Source organism: Nematolebias whitei, chromosome 13 (assembly GCF_014905685.2).
Source record: "Nematolebias whitei isolate Nwh7 chromosome 13, NemWhi1, whole genome shotgun sequence".
NCBI classification, from domain to species: Eukaryota; Metazoa; Chordata; class Actinopteri; order Cyprinodontiformes; family Rivulidae; genus Nematolebias; species Nematolebias whitei.
In genome coordinates this window covers 14,964,826-14,985,362 of record NC_056510.1, presented here as the reverse complement: position 1 = coordinate 14,985,362, position 20,537 = coordinate 14,964,826, and the positions used below count along the sequence as shown (strand labels likewise).

Genomic DNA, 20,537 nt, shown 5'->3' with positions numbered 1-20,537 from the left:
TTTATTACACCCTTTCTTCCCTGTTTGCTGCAGAAGCTGTGAAAGCTGTAAACTGGTGCTTTGATTAGACCGCTGAGACATGTTTTACTGAATCGTGTGGGTTTGTAAAGAGTGAATATGCACTGTAACGACGTTCCAGGGGTCGAGGAACAGTTAAAGATGCCAAAGTCTTTGTGTGTGTGATGTCTGTCTGTGTGTGGGGCCTCTTTGCAGAATGAAAGCCAGTGAGACAGAGGAAAAAGGCAGATAAAGCGGATCAGAGGAGAGGACTGGAAAAGACTGATAAAGGCACATGCCACCAATTCTTTAATGAACAGCTTGACCCCATCAGCAGAGGTCAACAGTTGCTTTCCAAATCCCCTTCTTGTTCTGTCTGCCGGTGGTACCCGCCATGTTATCGAATCTATCAGTGTCCAGGATCCCACAGACTTCACTTAGCCAAAACCCAATCTGGCAACCTGGGGCCTGGGACCCTCTGACACTTGCTCTAATATGGCAACCCGGATTATGTTAAGTCCTCAAAGAGAAGGCAGCTCACATGTGATCACATGAACACACACATACACACAGAGTCAAAGCACGCGTTAGACACTTTCCCCTCCTGTACAGAAAGTGCTTTTGAACTTTTTCAGTTGTACCCTTACTGTTTTCAGTACCACGTAAACAGGGAAGTGTTTGTGTTGATTAGTCCTGATGCAGCACTCTTGCCTCATATTATGTTTCAAGCAATTTTAAGAAAAATGCATTTCTACATAATTCATGATGACAAATCAAACGTTGGCAATCAAAAGAACTGAACATGAAAAAGGGCACGAAAACTCTTACAGAAAGAGGTCCTGTTTCCTAACGCTGCACTATTTAATAATTATCACTCGCCACTAAAAGTGACAAGGCAGTTATGTTTTGTCCATACTTGTTTGCATGTGCTTTAGTCTGTACTGTTAGCAAAATATGGCTTGAACTACTGGATTGATTTAATCAAAACTCTCAAAGTAAACATTACATTGGCATTAGCCAATACAAACATGGCTATACAGTAACTTTATGGAAGTGGCTGAAAGTGATTGCCAACACTCACACTGAGCTCTACACATTGCACATAGTGTTAGCTGTTGGAGTCAACCCTGCTTGTCTGCAAGCAAAATATTTCATAAACCACTGGACAGTTTTTAGTGAAACTTAAAAGTGTTGGCTGTGGATCCATTCAAAATGGCTGCCACATCTATTTAACATTAGCAAATCACTCAAATGGCTTTGCAAATTTACAGGTGTTGAGTTTTAATCGGTGAGTTGGTAGCTTGGAGTCATTCCCAACGCATACTTTGAATCTGTGCATAACATTTTCATTGGTTTGACCAAAATGGCTGCAACTATCCACAAAAGATAATTTTAGTCTAATACTCTGGCATGAAACATGCTGGGTAATACATATTTTTAGGGCCTTTCCCTAAGTAACTAAGCATTGCATAAAAATGTGTATGTACTGCTTATGACGGATACAAAAGAAACTCTTGCAAACACACTTTCTCACACTAAAATAATCTGACCTTATTGTTTTTTATGCATATTTTCCAGCTCCAAGTCACATAAACTAGAAATATTTTTTAAATTATTTTAGGAGCTTTGCACTGTGTTTGTGTGATGAAGGATGGTTTGGGTTATACTCAGGGGTCTATCATAGACAAAAAAAAACTGTATGAATTTTTAGAACTGTCTATTGTTGTCGCTGTTGTCCATTGTTGTCATCATTCTTTGTTGAAATCAGGTGTCTCTTGTAAATGAGTCCTCGAGGCTCAATGGGATTTACCTGTCTAAATAAAGGTTGAACGAAAATAGGAATCTGAGCGGTCTGGGTATTTCTAATCATATAAGGAGTTGTGTTAGTTTCCAAAAAGCTAAAAACTGGAGGCTGGTATCAAAAAAGGAAGTTGTTATAAATGTGGTTTCCCATTATTGCCTAGGATCCTCCAGCATCCACAAATAGGCCTGCACTCAGAAAGTGACGATTTCTGGTGACATGAAAGAGAATTATTGACATATTTGATATAGGAGGCCATTGAGGGTTGTGTATAAGTCATAAAAGGACTTTTATGCTAGACTTTACAGGAATCCATAGCAGAGAGATTAACACGGGAGAAATATCGTCCCTTATGGCAGACCCAGTCAGAACACCTGCAGCAGAATTTTAGATGAGTTGAAATATGTTTGGGTTTTTTTACTTGTTGTCCGTCCTGCTAGAATAGGATCACCGTGGTTCAGCCTGGATGAGGCAGAAGCATGAACACATTTTAATATCCTATGGAACAAAATCCTTTAATGACTTGGTGACAGTACAAAGACAAAGCTGGACACTTAAGCTCTGTTTATATTGTAGGAGTTAAAGGAAAATCTCTCTTTAAAAAATATCATACACATCATTCAGACTGCTTGCTGTCTAAGTAACTGATTGATTTTGTCAGGCTTTAAGGATAAATATAACTCATAATGGCAATGTATCCCATGCTGTCTAATAACTTTACATAGTGGAAGCATAAAGTAAAGAGCATTGGTCAAAGCAATGAAACCTGAGGAACTCTTAACTGTGCTGTATAAGGAACTCATTATTAACAAGAACAAAGTGCAGTCTATCAGACAAATATGATTTAAACCAACTTAGTTCTGTTCCGTTAATCCCAATGTGATGTTCAAACTTTTTTAAACCTATTGTGATCAGTTATATCAAATGCAGCAATGAGACCTAACAGGACAAGTATATGGTATGGTATGGTATGGTATAAAGTTTATTCATGTTAAAAAAGTACAAAACAATTCCATAACAATATAAAAAAGATACAAGAGATTTAAAATGAAAGGCAGCAGAAAGAAGAAAAAATCTTATTATATCTGCCCCTTTTTTCAAACAATTATTTCAATCATAATAATTTTCAAGTAACAGAACAGTATATATAAGTATAGATACAAGTCCATCATTTGAGGCCAAAAGAATATCATTAGTGACTTTCACTTTTACTTTCAGTAATTGGCTAAAGCTCCTCAGGTTTCGTCCATAAAGGTTTAACTGCAACAAGCCTAAAGACATGTGATACGTATCCACTCATCAAAGACACATTGATCAGATCCAATGGTGTGGTGCTAATTAAAGGAAAACCTGAACTGAACATTCTGGTTTGTTTGGGTTCAGACTCAAATCAGTCAAACTCAAGAGCCGCGGGCCAAATCTGGTTCCCCACGATGATAATTTAAATGTAAAATATTGTATCTCTTCTAATTTTTTCTTTAAAAACTGATAAATGCATAATTTAGTATAACTTCTTTTACCAGCTGGTTGACTTTGAAGCCAAAAAAAAAAAAAAGGTTGGATCATTTTGTTATTATTGATTCTGATGTGGAAAAAGCAACGGAACGTCAAATGAGACGGATCAAATTCTTGTTGATGAACCTGCAACCAAAAAAATATATTGGCTATCAGCTGAAAGTGGCCCATGACTCGGACAAAGGTTTTAAATTTTGGCTCCTTTTGGTAACGGAGTTTGACACACATAGATGAATCTGTTATATGTGCTAGCTCAGAGAGCCGAGTATGGCAAAAACAATCCAAACATAAGTCAGAGATACTTCTAATGACACTTCTAAAGCTGCTGGGAATAATAGGAAGGATATAATTTATGAAAAATTCTTTTGGGAGGGTACAAAGAGTATTATGTCAGTTTTGGCTGGATTCAAAGGTTAGAAATTACAGCTCTTTTATGCTTTTATATCACGACGACACACTTTGCTTGTCAGTAATGAATAGCTTCTGCTGGTTTCATTCCTAAAAACAGCATGGTGTCATCAGCATAAAAATGAAGGTCTGTGTCATGTTTCTTGCTGAATATGTAATATAAAACATATGATGTTAGTGAAATTAAAAACATAACCGGTCCCAAACAGCAGAAAACCATGTGTTATACTCCTTTAAGACACTTCTGACCAATATGTCTAAGCTGAACTCCAGGAGGGAGGAAGCCAATCCCATCTGGACCTCAGTGGTGAAGGTGCTGGGCTGTGAGAGGAGGCCAGCCTGTCTGCAGCGGTGACATTGAAGACAAGACTGTCCACTGAAGTGCCAGTGTCACAGTGGGAGCTGTCTGTTTCTGTTTCTGCCCCGTCTCTGTTGGGCGTTTGGGTCAACACGCTGTGCTCTCCTCCTCTACTTGGCTGCCACTCATTTAAAGGATGTCTTTAGTGATTTGCTGTTTTTCTCGCTGCAAACAAGTCCTGCAGAACCAAAAATCATAAATAATACCTATTTTAGAAGGTTTAGTTACTGTAAATCCTTCCCATGACAAAATTCGCCTTACAAAAAAACATCAAATCAGATTATTAAAGCTGCGTTTTTGGTTGTTTTTGGTTCTCGCTCTGGGCGTTTGGTAAATCATCAGTCTGTCATTTGAATAACTAGCAGGTAAAAATCTAACTTTCACAGCTGTAAGAAATAAGAAGGTGAGTTAAATGATGAAATATGAGAGCATTTATTTGGAGAGCCACTTGTGGGAGTGAGTGTCCCTCGTGCACATGGTCATTAATTAAGCCTTCTACTTAGAATATACTTTTTAAAATTCATCAGTGATACCGCCTCTGAGAGAACTCAAAGCACCTTTCACTCTTTATATTCTAATTTTCCATCTCAGCGCCTTCGTACAGCGGGGCCACCTCCACTCCTCACACATTCTAATACTTCAGTAGAGCTGCAATGTTCAGATGAAGGTGTTATACAATGTCGAGATGACAGGGAGCCAGGTTTGAATAACAATAGGCACTTTTTAAGGAGCTAAGTGTCGAACAAAGAAGACAAATCCTCTAAACTTTTTCTAATATTCTGTTGTTTGTCCCTTTCATCCTATAAGGGCTTTTAAATGGCATATAGGAGCACTTTCTGTTTGAAAAGGCAAAACAAAGACCAGGGAAGGAGCTTGGTGGGATATTTTGTCTAACTTTCACACAGGAGACCTGCGTCTGACTCCTGAACACTGACATTCTGATTTCCCACCTTAGTTTCACGTTTGGACTTTAGTTTTGATTTCACTTGCAATTTTGTTAAGTAGAAAGCCCATTTTTTCCATTTTATTGTTTGTTTTATTTTGTTTGTTCCAAAAGCAGCTCTGCTGAACACAGCATTAGCATGCATGTCAGTTGTATATGTTAGTCTAACATGGTAAATGAACTGTACTTATATAGCGCCTTTCCATCTTATCAAGATATTCAAAGAGCTTTACAACACAATCTGTGCCCTCATTACCCATTCATACAGCACTCTACTAGATCTCTACAAAGAATAATCAGAGCTTTATCACATTCATGCATCGATGGGACACACATCGGAGGTAACGAGGGGTTCAGTGTCTTGCCCAGGGACACTTCGGCATGTGACTGCTGATGAAATTGAATCCCCAACTTTTTTATTGGAGGACGACTGCTCTAACCGCTCAGCCACAGCCACCCACAACAGAGCACCGCTCTCAAACTGCAGGCTTACTTACGGTTCCTAGAGTTTCCAAAAGTAGAATGGGAGGAAGATCTTTCAGTTATCAGGCTCCTCTCTTGTAGAACCAACTTCCAGTTTCTGTCCATGAGACTGACACATTGTCCAGTTTAAGACTTTCCTTTTTGATAAATCCTATAGTTCTGGTTGGCTTGTTATGCTGCTATAGGCTTAGACTACTGGAGGACAAATTGACCTCATTTCTTAAAATGAATTGTTACAAATGAATAGTTTGAATTTGAAATTATTTCTACCTTAACATGTAGTTCTCAACCTGCCATTGTGTATCTGTTCCTCCTTCCTGTCCTGTCAAACCCAGCCGGTCGAAGCAGATGGCCGCTTGTCCTCTTGGTTCTGCTAAAGGTTTCTTCTTCATGAGGGAGTTTTTCTTTTCCGTTGTTGCCTTCATGCTTGATCAGGATGAGAGTCTGCAACAAAGTTAAGACTCAAAGCAGACTCAGATAAATAATCTTATTATTACTTTATGTATATGAATGTTTCTGTTCAGTGCCCTGAGATGACTTCTGTTGTGACTTGGCGCTGTATAAATAAACTGAATTGAATTGTTTAATTTTAAATTAAGCACATTTGAAACCATTGGCTGTTGAATGAAAGTGCTGTGCATTCATGTAAAGCAAACCAAAAGCTGGGAAAACCAGGGCTCGTCTAAAGCAATGCTGCTGCCTAATTATCACCCTCTGCCAAAGGTGCTGATAATGTTGCTTCTGTCTACATGCATGTATTTATGTGTCTGTCTGTTAGCAAAATATCTCATGAACCACTGGAGTAATTTTATTGAATCTTGCAGAAAGTAATCGTCAGATGTACATCTTTAATTATTTAACTTTTGGAGTCAGTCCAATTCAAGATGACCACCACAGCTATTCAAAATTATCCAACACAAAAATGGCTCTAACTTGGTCAGTTTGACGAATGTTGAGCTAAAATTTGATGTGGTCACAGCTGAGAGTCATTCCTGACACACACTCAGAATATGACTTTTTGTAATATTACATGAAAAAGCATATTGTTATTTTCAAGGTTTGTTTGACAAAAATGGCGATAACTTATCAGTAAGATGCTCTCGATCAAAATCTCTGTCACTAACGGTGGCGGGCGATGTGCATTCCTTCAAGGAATTCTAGGCCATTAATTACAGTTTGCTTTGAAGTACATAAAGCCGTTCAATAGTTTTTCAAATAATTTGGAAAATTCAAAACACTAAATTTAAGCAAAGAATTCCCACATATTTTGTGAAAAACGTGTATATTTTACTAGACACAGGTCGAACTTCAGGAGAACTCCACACACAAATTGGTTAAGAAAGAATGCATGAAAAGATTTCTCAGGTTAAAAGAAAATGTGCCCTTGTTATGATTTTACTTTTCTTTTTTTACTAAAGCACCTCTGAGTAAGTCATCGTCTTGTTTTTGACTATATTTGTGGGGAATTGTTTTAGCTGTGAGTTCAACTCCTCATTTCCAATCAGACCTTTGCTTCAGACGTCTCTCATTCGGGAGTTTGTATTTTCTTCTATTTTCTTTTTAAAATATCCAAGAACTTGTTTGAATTGCGTCTTCTGTAGTCTTTTGCAGATGTTGTCATCTAATCTTTCAGCTTTTGTGGCAGCAGCATTTGCTTTGTCGCTGGCTGCTTCGCAGTCTGTTGGTGCCTTGATAAACACACACAACTCACACAGAGGAGAACGGGACAGTTTTACATGATTACGTTTGATTTCTGTGTATATGTGCTTAGCAAACACGTCAGTAAGTCAGACAGTTTCTTTAAAATGAGAATTCACGTTTATCAGCATCCAGTCGTTCCTTTTATTTATTTATTAATTTGTTTCCATAAGGATGTTGCTGTATGGATGTCTGGAAAGTTTTGATTAACTGCAGCTCCTGTCTTTTGTTTAATACATAAGTTTTAACACAAATGTATAAATTTTTAAATGAGAACCTGCAGCGATCCGTGTTTGTTTTAATCATCTGGTAATTATATAAACTGTCTCAGGTGTTGGATACAGTTTGTGCTTTTATCAGAAAGGTGGTGACATTAAATTGTAACCTTACAAGATGAAAATTTAGTTTAACTAGAGAAATTGCATTTCCTGCGAAAATGCAGTGTGAATGCTTACTGCCAAAGAACCTGCTGAAAAACAGCTGAAATTAGCTAAAAACGTGCTGAAAGGTAGCTGAAATGGAAGAACAAGCTGAAGTTAGCAGAAGAAAGCAGAAAGAGCACATATTTGCGGAATTTGGTTTAAATAAGAACAAAAATTAGTAAGTTGGCTAAAAACATACTGAAATAGGAAAAAATAAAGAAGCTGAATAGTAGCTAAAAGCAGAGAGAAGCTTACATTAACAGAAGGAACTGGAGAGTGCACAGTTGTGCCCAGTTAGGCTGAAAAAAATTTGAAATATCTGAAAAAAGCAGAAATTTGCATACCAAAAAACAAAGGCAGATGAATAGTAGCTAAAAAAAACAGCAGAAAAAAGCTTAAATTACCAGAAAGAAGTGGAGACCACTTTTGCAGCCAATTAGGCTTAAACGAGCTGAAATTGCCACAAAAGGTGGAAGTTATCTGAAAAAAAGCATTTATTAGTTCTTTTTTTTTTTTTTACAGCTGAATAGTAGCTAAAACAGCAGAAAGAAGCTTAAATTACCAAAAGGAAATGGAGAGACCACATTTGCACCCAAGTAGGCTTAAAGAATCATAAAATGACCACAAAAAAGTAGAAATTATCTGGGAAAAAAAGCACAAATTAGTAAAAAAAAAATAGCTGAATAGTAGCTAAAACCGCAGAAAGAAGCTTAAATTACCAAAAGGAAATGGAGAGACCACATTAGGCTTAAATAATCATAAAATGACCACAAAAAGGTGGAAATTATCTGGAGGGGAAAAAAGCACAAATTAGTAAAAAAAAAAAAAATTTTTTTAAATAGCTGAATAGTAGCTAAAAAATCAGAAAGAAACTTAGACTACCAGAGGCAAATGAAGAGAGCATGAAGTTGCTGAATTAGTTTGAAAAAAAGTTTAAATGAGTGCAAAAAATGTGGAATATGCTGAAAAAGATAAAATTAGCATAAAACAGCTAAATAGTAGCTGAAATAGCTGAAACTTGTAGAAATAAGCTTAAAGGAGCAGAACAAGCTGAAATTAGCTGAAATAAGTTAGAAGAAGCACAAAAATATTATAGTTAGCAAAATAAATCTGAAAGGAACACAAAATAGCTGAAAGTAGCTGATTTTTATTTTTTATTTTTTTGCACAAGAAAGCTGAAAGAAGCTTAACCAGAACAAAATGTTAAAGGAGCAGTAAAATACTGTAAACAGCTTAACATTTTGATATGATTTGTTGAAGTAGCACTAAAATTGTGGAATGAGAAAGATGCCAAAATGTACGGAAGAAGAGTAGTAACTATAATAAATATAAACGGGAAAACAATTGTGTGAATACTTAATAAGCATTCACACGATTATCTAGATCACTGTTTGTAATATTGACTGAATTAGATTCATTTTGAATTGGGTGGTCTCATTTTTATTTATTATTAATCCAGAAGTGTCATTACAATTCGACACACAACAGACACATTCACAGACATGTCGTTGATGTTTTCCTTGCAAGTATTTACTTTGACCTCTTTCACAAATCAAACTCATTACACAAAAAGAGACAACAAATATGCATGTAGAAGTTTCAGAAACAACTTGTGTGAAATTGGCACAGATGCTTTAATTTGGTCCAGTTCATGCATCAGATAACAGGATGATGGCTGTTTTCAGCACCATCCACAGAAAAACAACCTACTAACAACAGTACTGTCTAATGTGGTGCTTCTTTCCAAGCTCCAGCACTTTTTAAAACTATAATGAAAAAGAAGAGTGCTGCTCTATTTGCGCTAGTTTCACTTTATGCTTTAACAGATCACAGAATGACACTTTAATGGTGTTATTATACAAGAAAAACAAGGAGAAAGGGCACATTTTTGTAGCTTCCTGTTCATTTAAAGTGTCTTAAAAGCAATGTACCATTATTCTAAAATTAATACTTGTGTAAAAAACAAAAGTGGATAATGTTTGGTTCAAGAGTAAGAAGTATTTTAGTAGAGTTTTTAATTTCTCCCATGTTTCCAGGCTTCTTCTATAATTATCAGAGGTAGCTAGTTTCTTTAGAGCTGGAAAGATAGGACAGATAAAAATGTCTTTTTCCACATCTGAAAGTTTTAGATTTTGTTTAATTTTGTGTTGAAAGTTTTTAATTTTGTTTAACTTTGTGTTGTTGTTTTTTTCAGATGTCAGTGGTATTTTAAGGCCAAGATGACCTCTGAGGACAAAAGACAGACAAATTACCAGAATGGACACGGTAAGACAATTAACACCAGCTAATAGTGTGTGAATCAATGTTCCCACTACTACTTTACTGTTTTTTTTTGTTTGTTTAGTTGTTTGGTTTTCTTTTCGTTTTTATGTTTCTGTTTTGTAGTCTAACTACCGTACCTGTGCATTTGTCGTGACATTTCAGCACTTTCAGGGTCGGCTATGGGTTCTGACTTTATATACTATGCTTGTTAAACTTTATTTACAACTATTCTACCCATATAAATATATCTCCCTGTCTTTGAAATCTACATTAGCATATTTACTCCAATTTTACAGTTCTGCCACTTTTAACTCTTAGAAAATGTTGCTACTTTGAGCTTGTAGCATTTTCTGACTTAGCTTTTAGCTGTCATTTAGCGTCTTATAGTTTTAAGCCAGTTTTGCTTCTTTTAGCTGTTAGCTAATGTTTTGCTTTGTAAGGAAAGGCATTCAGTTTTAATTATTCACTTCATTAATTTTTTTAGGTTGTTGTTGTGAGTCTGTTAGCAGTTAGCCACCTGCTCCTTTCTTTCCATTCAATGTGCATGAAGTATGGGATAATTTCCCATGTGTTCATGCTCTGTGGCATATTTCGACAAACCTCACGAGAAGCTTTTACAGAATGCAAACACGCTACTTACTGTCAAACTTGTGTAAGGAAGATACAAGTTTGCAAGTTTTTATTACTGATGTTGAAAAACTCCTGACTTCATGCACTTTTATCTTCTTGCCTCTACCTCCTCCCCTTATTACTCAGTTTTATTTTGATCTCATACAGAAGATTTTTTTTAATTATTATTTCTGAATAATACATAGTTGTGTCCCTGAACTGTCTCTTATACTATTATTTTGTTTCAGTAATATCAAATGTTTCATTCCTGACTTTAAAAAGATTTAAACTTATTAAATTAATACTTGTGCATGTAGAAATATGATAAAAAATATAAGGTGAAAGGAATTGCTAAGCGGAGGGACAAAGAAAGAAACAAGGATGAGGCCACACAGGTTGAAAGTCACAAAAAAGGAGAGAACAAAGACAAATGTGGAATATTTCAAGAGAACGGTGTGATTTGAGGCCAGAGATCAACGAACAGATAGAAAAAGTGTGAAAGCAAAGTTATATATCAAGGTGCCACCCAGGTTTTAGATATTTGAAATTAAAACTTTGTGAGCAAACGTGTTCACTGTTATCCTCAGGACTGTTTCAGCTGTGAGCACCTCAGCGCTGAGTGTGACAGAAGCTTTGAGAGGAGAACCGAAGCCTCGGGGGGGTTCACCGGTGACGCTTCATGCATCAGAGACAGCTGATTGTTGTTCTTGGTTTGTTGATACTGTATTGATCCCTGAAGGAGAACAGCTTCTGTCTCCTATCTACCCCATGCACTGGAAGGTAGAGGTCAACAACAGAACAGCAGCAGCTTGTTAAAGATTCACCAACTGTTCTCAAGGACACACCATCGGGGTGGAGGGTTGAAACAAATTATGTCTTCAACACTTGTTTTGAGGAGTTGTTTTTTTTTATGGCTTCTTTTTTTCCAGAACTTTTTTTTTATTTATTGTTTATGGAATTTACCATGGAGATAATAAGAGAATAATTTATTCTCGTAAGCACAACAATGTGTCTAGGAACATTGGCATCCATTGAGAAACATGATGGCTTAGTGGTTAGCACTGCATGTTCTCTTTGTGTTTGTGCTGGTTTTCTCTGGGTATTCTGGTTTCCTCCCACAGTACAAAACACTCGTTAGGCTGCCTTCAGGCTCAGGCCTCCCCTTGCAAATGGGATAGGTGATCTCAGTGAAATTTGTCTGGTTAAATAAATAAAGGTTAATAAATAAATATAAATAATCCACACTAAGCTAGTAAAATATGACCAAAACATAGGGTTGAATAGATTAGTCGGCTAGTCGATCCTAGGACATCCCGCATGTTTTTATATTTCATGTCGACTAGTCGCAGTCACCACCACCCACCCCTCTGTCCCAGCCGTATTCCACCCAATTCACGTGCTGGATTAAAATAAAATAAAACTAAAAGCAGCATGGCAGTAGAGCTGTCATTTCTAACACGGCTACACCTGGCCTGAGCCAAAATAATATGCTGGATGGACGGGCCGGGTTGGTGTCGGGCTTTTGATTGCGTTAGCAGATGTGCGCGGCCGATGATCCAGCTTGGATCACCACCAGCCGCGCTGACCGGGCGGTTAAAAGATGTACAAAAAATTTCAGATGGATCACTGTCAGCAACCCACCTAAAGTTTACCAGCGCGCAGCCGATGACCATTATTAACTATAAAATAAGGTGCTCCACCACCGCCCACGCCCCTGCCTTCAATTCCATTCCACCCAATCCACAATGTTGGACTAAATAAAATAAAACTAAGAACAGCAGGGCAGGCTGTTATGAGTCCATCACCGCCCGCCTCGCTGTTCTTAGCCTTGTTTTTTACGTGCCGCATGTCTTTCACATTTGCAACTTAACAATAGTTTTGGTTTTCCTGTGACTTTTTTGCAGTGTGATAACTGGTAGAAGCATAAATATACACCTGATGTTTTGCTGTTCTTATTTTTTTTGTAAATAATAATGAAGTTAGTTTGCGATTTTTTTTTTTTTTGTAAATGATATAGTGTCTAGAGTTCCTATGATATCATTGACTAGTCGGCATTGACTCGACTTTTATCATGTTTAAGTCGACTTTTTAAAATATGTAGTCGTTCAACCCCTAGTACATGGTGCTGCAACACCACGAAAAAACACGAAATATGGGAAAAGACGTCGAGCATGATCATGGTGCTTAGCGCATTTGTAGTTCATATCTTAGATCTTACTACTGTTTTTCTTTACAATATATACTTTTGTTGGATGTAACTGGGACCCTGTGTACACAGTTTTGTTTCACCACATGTATCACATGTGGCGCGAACGACAAATAAAGAAACCTTGACCTTGAAGCTAACACGTTTAGTAGGAACTGTAGACCATACATATACAAACTCAAGCAGAGGATTTCAAACACCTTGAGGTCCTGTTGATTGGATGGAGCAAGACATGTATCAACTAATCGGGGCCTCATCTGCAGTAATAACAACATCGACTTGGTCTGCCTGGGTGAAGAAGGAGGTTGGTCGAAAGGCAAAGCTCCCAGTTTACTGGTTTGTCTACATTCCAAATCTCCCCACTCTGAACCCACTGAAGGGATTATATATCTTCATTGGCCTGGAAATATTTTGGGATCCCCCAGAAGGAGCTGGAGAGTTTTGCCAAGAAAAGATACGTCTTGGTTTCCATCCTGGACTTGTTGCCTCTACAACTCAACCACGGAAAGTGGCAGAAAATGAATGGATGATTTGAACGATTAATACACAAGGAAAAGGACAAGATTGGTCATTTCAATAATGGATTGGCAGCAAAGTGGAACTAAAACTCTTAAGATAACAAAAGTGCTGGACAGTGTCGACCAGGAGTCGTGTCAGTCCAAATACATGAACGATTTTGGGTCCAGTATCCAGCAAGAGATGGCTGGAGGGAAAGATTTTCCTCACAATGTTTAAAAAGTGTCACATTCCTTATACATGTGTCAGTCTTTTAAAACTATTCCCCTTTTCCACCATTTGTAGATATACTGTATAGTAGATGTTTGTTGGTATTGAAGAAAGGTATAAAAGTGTTCTTTTACTCATCGCCTACAGCTCATAATCAATAGCAATGGACAAACCCATCTATATGTGTCTAAAACTGTTTCTTAAGGCTGACCCTCGTAGATGTTTTATGTAGCATACTTTGATCCTACTGGTCATGAAAGCAAATTTAATATCAACCTTGTTCAAGAATTTGCACAGCACTTTGACAAGTTTCACCTTATTTTGTCTTCTCTTTGTCGTTGTATTTTTTCTACAGTCGCCTTTCCAGGGATAAAGACATACGTGGACCCCGACACCTATGAGGACTCTACACAGGCCGTCCACGAATTCACTAAAGAAATCGACCCGTGCAGGATTCGTATCGAGAGAGTGATCGGAGCCGGTACAGACACACACACTTCCACGCACACTCATCCAGCCATGTTTTACTGAATCACAGTCCCTACGTGGGCTGAAGAGAGCCCTTTTGTGTTTCCTGTGATAACAATAGCTTTAAATGTTCCTGTGAGATGATCCACTCTCTGCTTCGCCGTGAACACGAAAGAGGAGGATTTTCTTTCCACTTCCCAGAGTTTCACAGTCATTTTCTCTCTGCAGTGTTGGAATATTGAAGCTTTAATAGATTTGAAGAACAAAAGGAACGTGTTACAGTACATTCAAGGAAATGTTTTGTGTGGTGACGGAAAACATGTTATGAAGTTTATCGGAGAAGTTGTGATGAAAATGAGAACTGCAACACTGCCCTCAGGTGGTATGCTGGGATACCAGCTGATCGTGTGAAATTGGTTGAGAAGACGGTTGTGCTGTGTTTATGACGGTGTTCCCTTTATGGGTTACTCACATGAGCATCTTTCTCTATACAAATGAGTGTGTGTGCTTTCCAGGTGAGTTTGGTGAGGTGTGCAGCGGTCGCTTGAGGACTCCAGGGAAGAAGGAGATCGCTGTGGCGATAAAAACGCTGAAAGGAGGATACGTTGAGCGTCAGAGGCGGGACTTCCTGCGCGAGGCTTCGATTATGGGCCAGTTTGACCACCCTAATATCATCAGGCTGGAAGGCGTGGTCACAAAAAGTAAGGCGACTCCGAAAAGTGACATTGTTCTTTGTAACGTTGTAAATAAGCTTCTTTCCTGACACTGACTCCACCAATAGAAAGATTTATCTCTAATGCCATGCTAGTGCATGGTGATTAACCTATAAAGCAATATTAAGATTTAAATGTGTGTGCTAAATAAGAAAATATCTTTCAGTAATAAATAATTCAGTGGCTGAAAGTACAACACTCAGATTTGCACTCGTCTGCAGCAGCTGTGCTGTTAGTGTAAGCTGGACCATCTTGACTATATGTCTGCTTTACTTCTAAGCTCTTTTTCAGAGAATAACTCCATTACCAACCTAAAAAAGTGTAACTCGCCTAAAACTGTATATGCAAATTTAATTTGTAGCATTTAAAGTTGTCAAACACACTGTTTCACGGCCTGACGGGTACATTTGCATCCTTTGTTGTTTAGATAAACACCTGTAAAATCCCCATAATGCATTGGAAGCCTCGTTTTTTTTTTTACAATTAAATGTGGAATATTTCAACTTGACCTCATTTAGTTTTGCACCGTGTGCACTTGTGTGCACATTTAAGTGGCCACCATGCTTGATTTTGTTTTGTTTATTTTATTTTAGAAGGTATTATATTCTTCGAAAGTGTGCAGAAGAGGGAAAAAATAGTGAAAGGAGCAGTGTGGACTTGTTAATGAGCTGTGTTTTACAGGGCACACCAGGCACAACATATGGTTGTATTTACAGGAGGTGTATAAAGTGAGACATCACTGTGAATATAAATGTGTCCCCTGAAGACTTTCTAGCCCTCCTTGAAAGCAGATAAAGGACAATCTTCAGCTCTGACCCTGCTGATAAAGACTCCAGTGATAAGGGTTTTAAAAGGCCATTAATGTCATTATTGAATTAAAGCTGCTAAATACTGATAATATGCACCAATAGATTTATTGGTTTTGTTGCTTTTGCTGTTATCTTGAACATGTTTGAGCAATAAAGTAAAACCAATAAAATGATGACATGCAGCTCTGATGGTTCAACACGATTTTTTTTCTCTCTCTCTGTGGTTTGCAATTTATAGAGATTTAATGATTATAAACTTTGCCAGTTTTTCTTCATCTTTGTCTTGTATAAGATTTGAGCAAAGTAGTTTATTTGTGCCTTAGAATAAAATGCAACATTAAAGCACAACTGTAAGTGCTCTGAGGTACAAATCAACTATACTGCCATTAAGGAAGAGTTTCATTATTTATTCATTAGGTTTCATACGGTTCATCTGCTGGTATAAGAAGGAAGTTAGCAAGCTGATTCCCGTAACCGTCTACCCAGTACACAAACACACTATCTGCACGTCAAATCAAATCATTTCATCAAAAGCCTTTTGTGTTTGGCAGTGGGGGATCACTGCATTTATTCTGGGTAAACTCCCCCTGTCTGCCTGGTTTGTCTTCTTTCTTTATCACTTCCTCCATCTGTTGGAGTTGTTCTGCAGAGACTAATTATGGAGACTATTGTGCTGTGACTGACTGCCATACCTGCTCTGAAATAACAGGTGACACATTAGATCCTGGTAAACAGGTGCGTTTGTTTTTGTTCGGGTGTCGCGCCACACAACAATAAATTGTTTCTAGACCTCGCTAATTAGCACAGGAAAGACAAGCTTGATCGAATAATTTACGTTCCATCCCGGATGGATTCTTGTGTGAGGGGAAGCGTCAAGGAATTCTGAGGATGGGGTGACATCATATTGCAGATTAGATTTTTATTTTATTTTTTTCAAACACTGTGCTTCTGTGGTCATGAGCAAGTTGAGGTTTAATACAGAACGGGGTTATTTTTTGTCCTTTATGATGCAATATTGTAAAAGATCAGTTACCAAAAAAAAAGTTTGGACATTTTAAAAAATGTAAATAAAAGCAATGCAATTTTGCGACCAGAACCAGACCAGATTGAACTTTTTTGGAAAAGCAATGCAATGTTTTGGAAATCTCATAACTCTGTGTTTTAATCACATTGAATCATAGTAAATATACAGTATGAACAGTTTAACTAAGAAATGATCACACTTTTTAAAAAAATGAGGGAATTTTGAATTTTATGACAGCAACACATCTCAAAACAATTTGGATAGGATTATATTTCCAACTGTGATGCAACCCCTCTTCTTTTATCAACAGCCATATAATAAGTCTGTTAAAGTAGGACCTGAGACCAGCTGCTGGACTTTTTGAAATGGAACGTTGTCCCATTCTGGTCTGATGTCCTGGGTTTTAGACTGTTTTTTTTTTTGTTTTTTTTTATTATTGCAATGTGTCAAATGTTTTCAGTTGGTGTGATGTCTGGACTATAGACCAGTTACACTCCCAGACTCTTTTTCTACAAACTCATGCTGTTATAGATGCAGTGTGTGGTTTTGCATTGTTTTTCTAAAATAAAGCCTTCCCTTAAAATTACTTGTCTAGATGGAAGCATATGTTCTAAATCCTGTATATAATTTTCTGCCTTAATGATGCCTTTCCAGATGTGTAAGCTGCCTGAGATTTTAGGAATAATACACCCCCATACCAACAGAGAGGAGGGCTTTCAAACTAAGCACTGATAATGAGGTTGATGGTCCCTTTCTTCTTTAACATGGAGAATATGTCATCCATTGCTCTTAAAATAAATGTCAAATTTTGAATCTTCAGACCACAGAGCAGTTTTTCATTTTGCTTCATCCCAATTTAAATGAGCTTTGGTTCAGATAAGGGGGTGATGGATGATGATTGCATTTGAATTATTTTCTGCATAATAGAGCTTTAAGCTTTATTGTGTATTGTTTATTCAGAAACATTATTTTTGAAATTGTTCCACTAATTTCAGAAGCAGTTTTTTTGCAGAAATGTTTATTTTGATATTCAGTCCTTTTACTGGCGTGTTGCCAACTGACCTAATTAGTTGAAAAATGCTCCTCCAGCTGTTTTTTAATTTGTACCACTTTTAAAAACTTTTGTTGTCCCTGTCTCAATTTCTTTGAGATGTATTGCTGAAGAAAAAAAAAAATCAATCAAAATTGCTAAATTGAACAAATGGTGCAATTTGAGTTAATCATTTGATGCTTGATATGTTTCATTATGAACAGAATAAAATATGTGTATAAAATTTGCAATCAATTGTATTCTGTTATATACATTTTACTCAGCCCCCTAACATTTTCAGAACTGGGGTTGTATATTTTCTTCAATGATTATATGCGTTAATGTTTTTTTAACCGTCCTCATTTTGTTTTTGTTTAAAAAAAGATAAAAATTTTGGCTCCCTGACATGAACAGATTTTAAGGGATTACCTCATTATACAAAACATACACGAGCTCATTCACAGCATGGAAAGAGTTTGTTCCAGTGAAAACAATCACACACTGAGCCGCCAACATGAGTTGGATAAAGCAGGAAGGGATGCATCTCTGCCAGTCTGCTGGAACAATGAAATGTTGCACCATCTGCTTTTTTATAATTATGTGGTGTTTTGGACATGTTTCCTATTAAAAACCTTCAAATCAATGCTTTGAATTAGCCAGAGATAGTCTGGATAAATTATTCTATAACATATGTATTCCATTACATACTCAAGTTTTCATTATGGGTCGCAATCAGAAAGTGAAAGTGAATAATGTGGTTTTCTCATGTCTCTGTGTGTTTGTATGACTGTTACCAAAATATCTCATAAACCACTGGACAAATTTCAATGTTACATGCAGAAAGTAATCAATATGTTTACAAGTATGTCTTTTTCATTCAAACTTTATTTATACAGGTTAGTCTCATTGAGCCACAAGAACTCATTTACAAGAGAGACCTGTTTTAAACAAAGAACGCAGATGAGGTACATACAACAATAGACAATCATATAAAAAGCATATAAAATGAAAAATAAATTGAATAAATGAAATAAAAACGAAACAAAAACAGCTACATTATAAAGAGATGTAAAAGACTAAAAACAGAAACATGTCTGTGTTGGTTTTTGCCATGAACTCAACAGTTGTTTAAAATCCCCTAGAGAGGTCATGGTTGAGAACTTCAGATCTTTTTGTAAGATATTCCAGGAAACAGGAGCTGAGTAGGAGAAGGCCCTTTTGCCAAGTTCAGTCCGCACTGAGGGAACACTGCAGGTAATAATGTCCTGAGAGTGCATGCTTAGCTGCACTCATGTAGTGACATGTAGGAGATGTATGAAGGCATCAGACCAAGAGGTGATTTAAAAAGGAAAATGTACCAGTGAGAGAGTCTGCGAGAAGTTAATGATGACCAGTTAACCAGTGAATACAGGGTGCAGTGGTGGGTACGGTAGTTACAGCCAGTTATGAATCTTAGCGCTCCGTGATAGACAGTGTCCAACATTTGCAGGGTGCTTGCAAGAGGATTCATATAAATCATGTCATCGTAGTCAATGGATGGGAAGAATGTAGCAGTTACAAGAAGTTTCCCAGCATTCAGAGTTAGACAGGATCTATTTCTAAAAAAGAAACCCAGTTTCAGTTTCTTTACCAAGTTTTCAACATGAGGCTTAAATGCGAATTGACCAAAATACCCAGTTATAAGAATCGACAAACTCAATAGGAGCACCATTTGAAGATAAAATAGAAGGAAGGACTGATGGTACTGACTTCCTGTTTGAAAACAACATCCCATTGGTTTTATCAACATTTGGTACAAGTTTGAGACGGAACAAATCTGACTGGATGATGTCGAAAGCAGACTGTAAGAGCTGTAAAACTTGATTGTTCTAGCTCAACAATAAACAACTGTGTCATCGGCATGGAAATGTAAGGATGCATCAGGGATGATCTGACGTACATTATTTATGTAGATTGTGAAAAGGCTGGGTCCTATGACTGAACCTTGTGGTACACCATTGTTAACCGTTAAATAACTGGAAGTAGTACCATTATTTTAAACACATTGTCTCTGATCTGAGAGATAATTAGAGAACCATTAGTGATAGCCAATAGTGTGATCTGAGAAATCAGTTTCTGAGAGCTTATGACACAAGATGTCATGATCCACAGTGTCAATAGCTTTAGACAGATCTAAGTAAAGTGCAGCACAATAATCCTTAGCATCCAATGCTTCAACAACTTCATTAAAAACCTTCAGCAAAGCAGTCATTGTGCTGTGTTGTTTCCTGAAACCAGATTGATAGCGAGGTAAGATGTTAAAAGAATCCAAATACTTGTTGACTCGAGCATTTATCAATTTTTCCAGAACCTTAGCAAGAATACAGAGTTTAGAGATTGGTTGACAGTTGTTCAGTATGGTGGGGTCACCTCCCATCAGCAAAGGTAGAACAAAAACTGTTTTCCAGGTGTTTGGAACAGTAACGGTATTTTAAGACTTAGGGGTGATTCACAGATTTCAACACGCATAAAAAACACTTTTTTTTTTTCAAGACCCCCTCCCTCCAAAAGTGTACATAAATTTTTAACTTCCATGAAACCTTTTTTTCAGGTGAATATAAAACCCATGTGTTTACATGGATATTACAACAACACTCATATCTTAGCAGTAATATCACAACAATGTCATTCTTTTATCAGCATACACTTTCACCCGTTACCAAGAAATGCTTTTCCTCTTATACATACCAGGAACAACCTCTGACTCCTGGTATCAATTTACAGCCAATAATAAAGACTTCAACATAAATGCTGAACCAAACCTGAACAGGACATTAACAAGAACAACACACAGAAACATCATAAACAGTCAGAAACACTGCACACATAAATGCCCCAAGATACCCAGCATCCTTTGCAGCTCACACGGTTTCTCTGGGACACTGGCACTAAAGTAAAATTGTTGTCATTCCACATTTTAAATCATACAGATAGAGGTGTACAGATATTTATGATAAACTGCAAACACCTAAAGCTGACTCTCACAGAGAGACGTTCCTGAGTTTGGGAGAAAATAAAATAAATGG

The 20,537-nt window shown here is 37.2% G+C and overlaps 1 protein-coding gene across 1 annotated transcript in view; it reads left to right on the top strand.

The window, feature by feature from the left end:
• Window positions 1-20,537, top strand: part of LOC119419551 (ephrin type-A receptor 6) — a 183,312-nt gene that overhangs the window by 153,673 nt on the left and 9,102 nt on the right. The window contains exons 8-10 of the mRNA XM_037686892.1: window positions 9,820-9,890; window positions 13,784-13,909; window positions 14,412-14,597. Coding sequence (XP_037542820.1) covers window positions 9,820-9,890; window positions 13,784-13,909; window positions 14,412-14,597 — 383 coding nt within the window. The remainder of the gene's footprint in view (window positions 1-9,819; window positions 9,891-13,783; window positions 13,910-14,411; window positions 14,598-20,537) is intronic.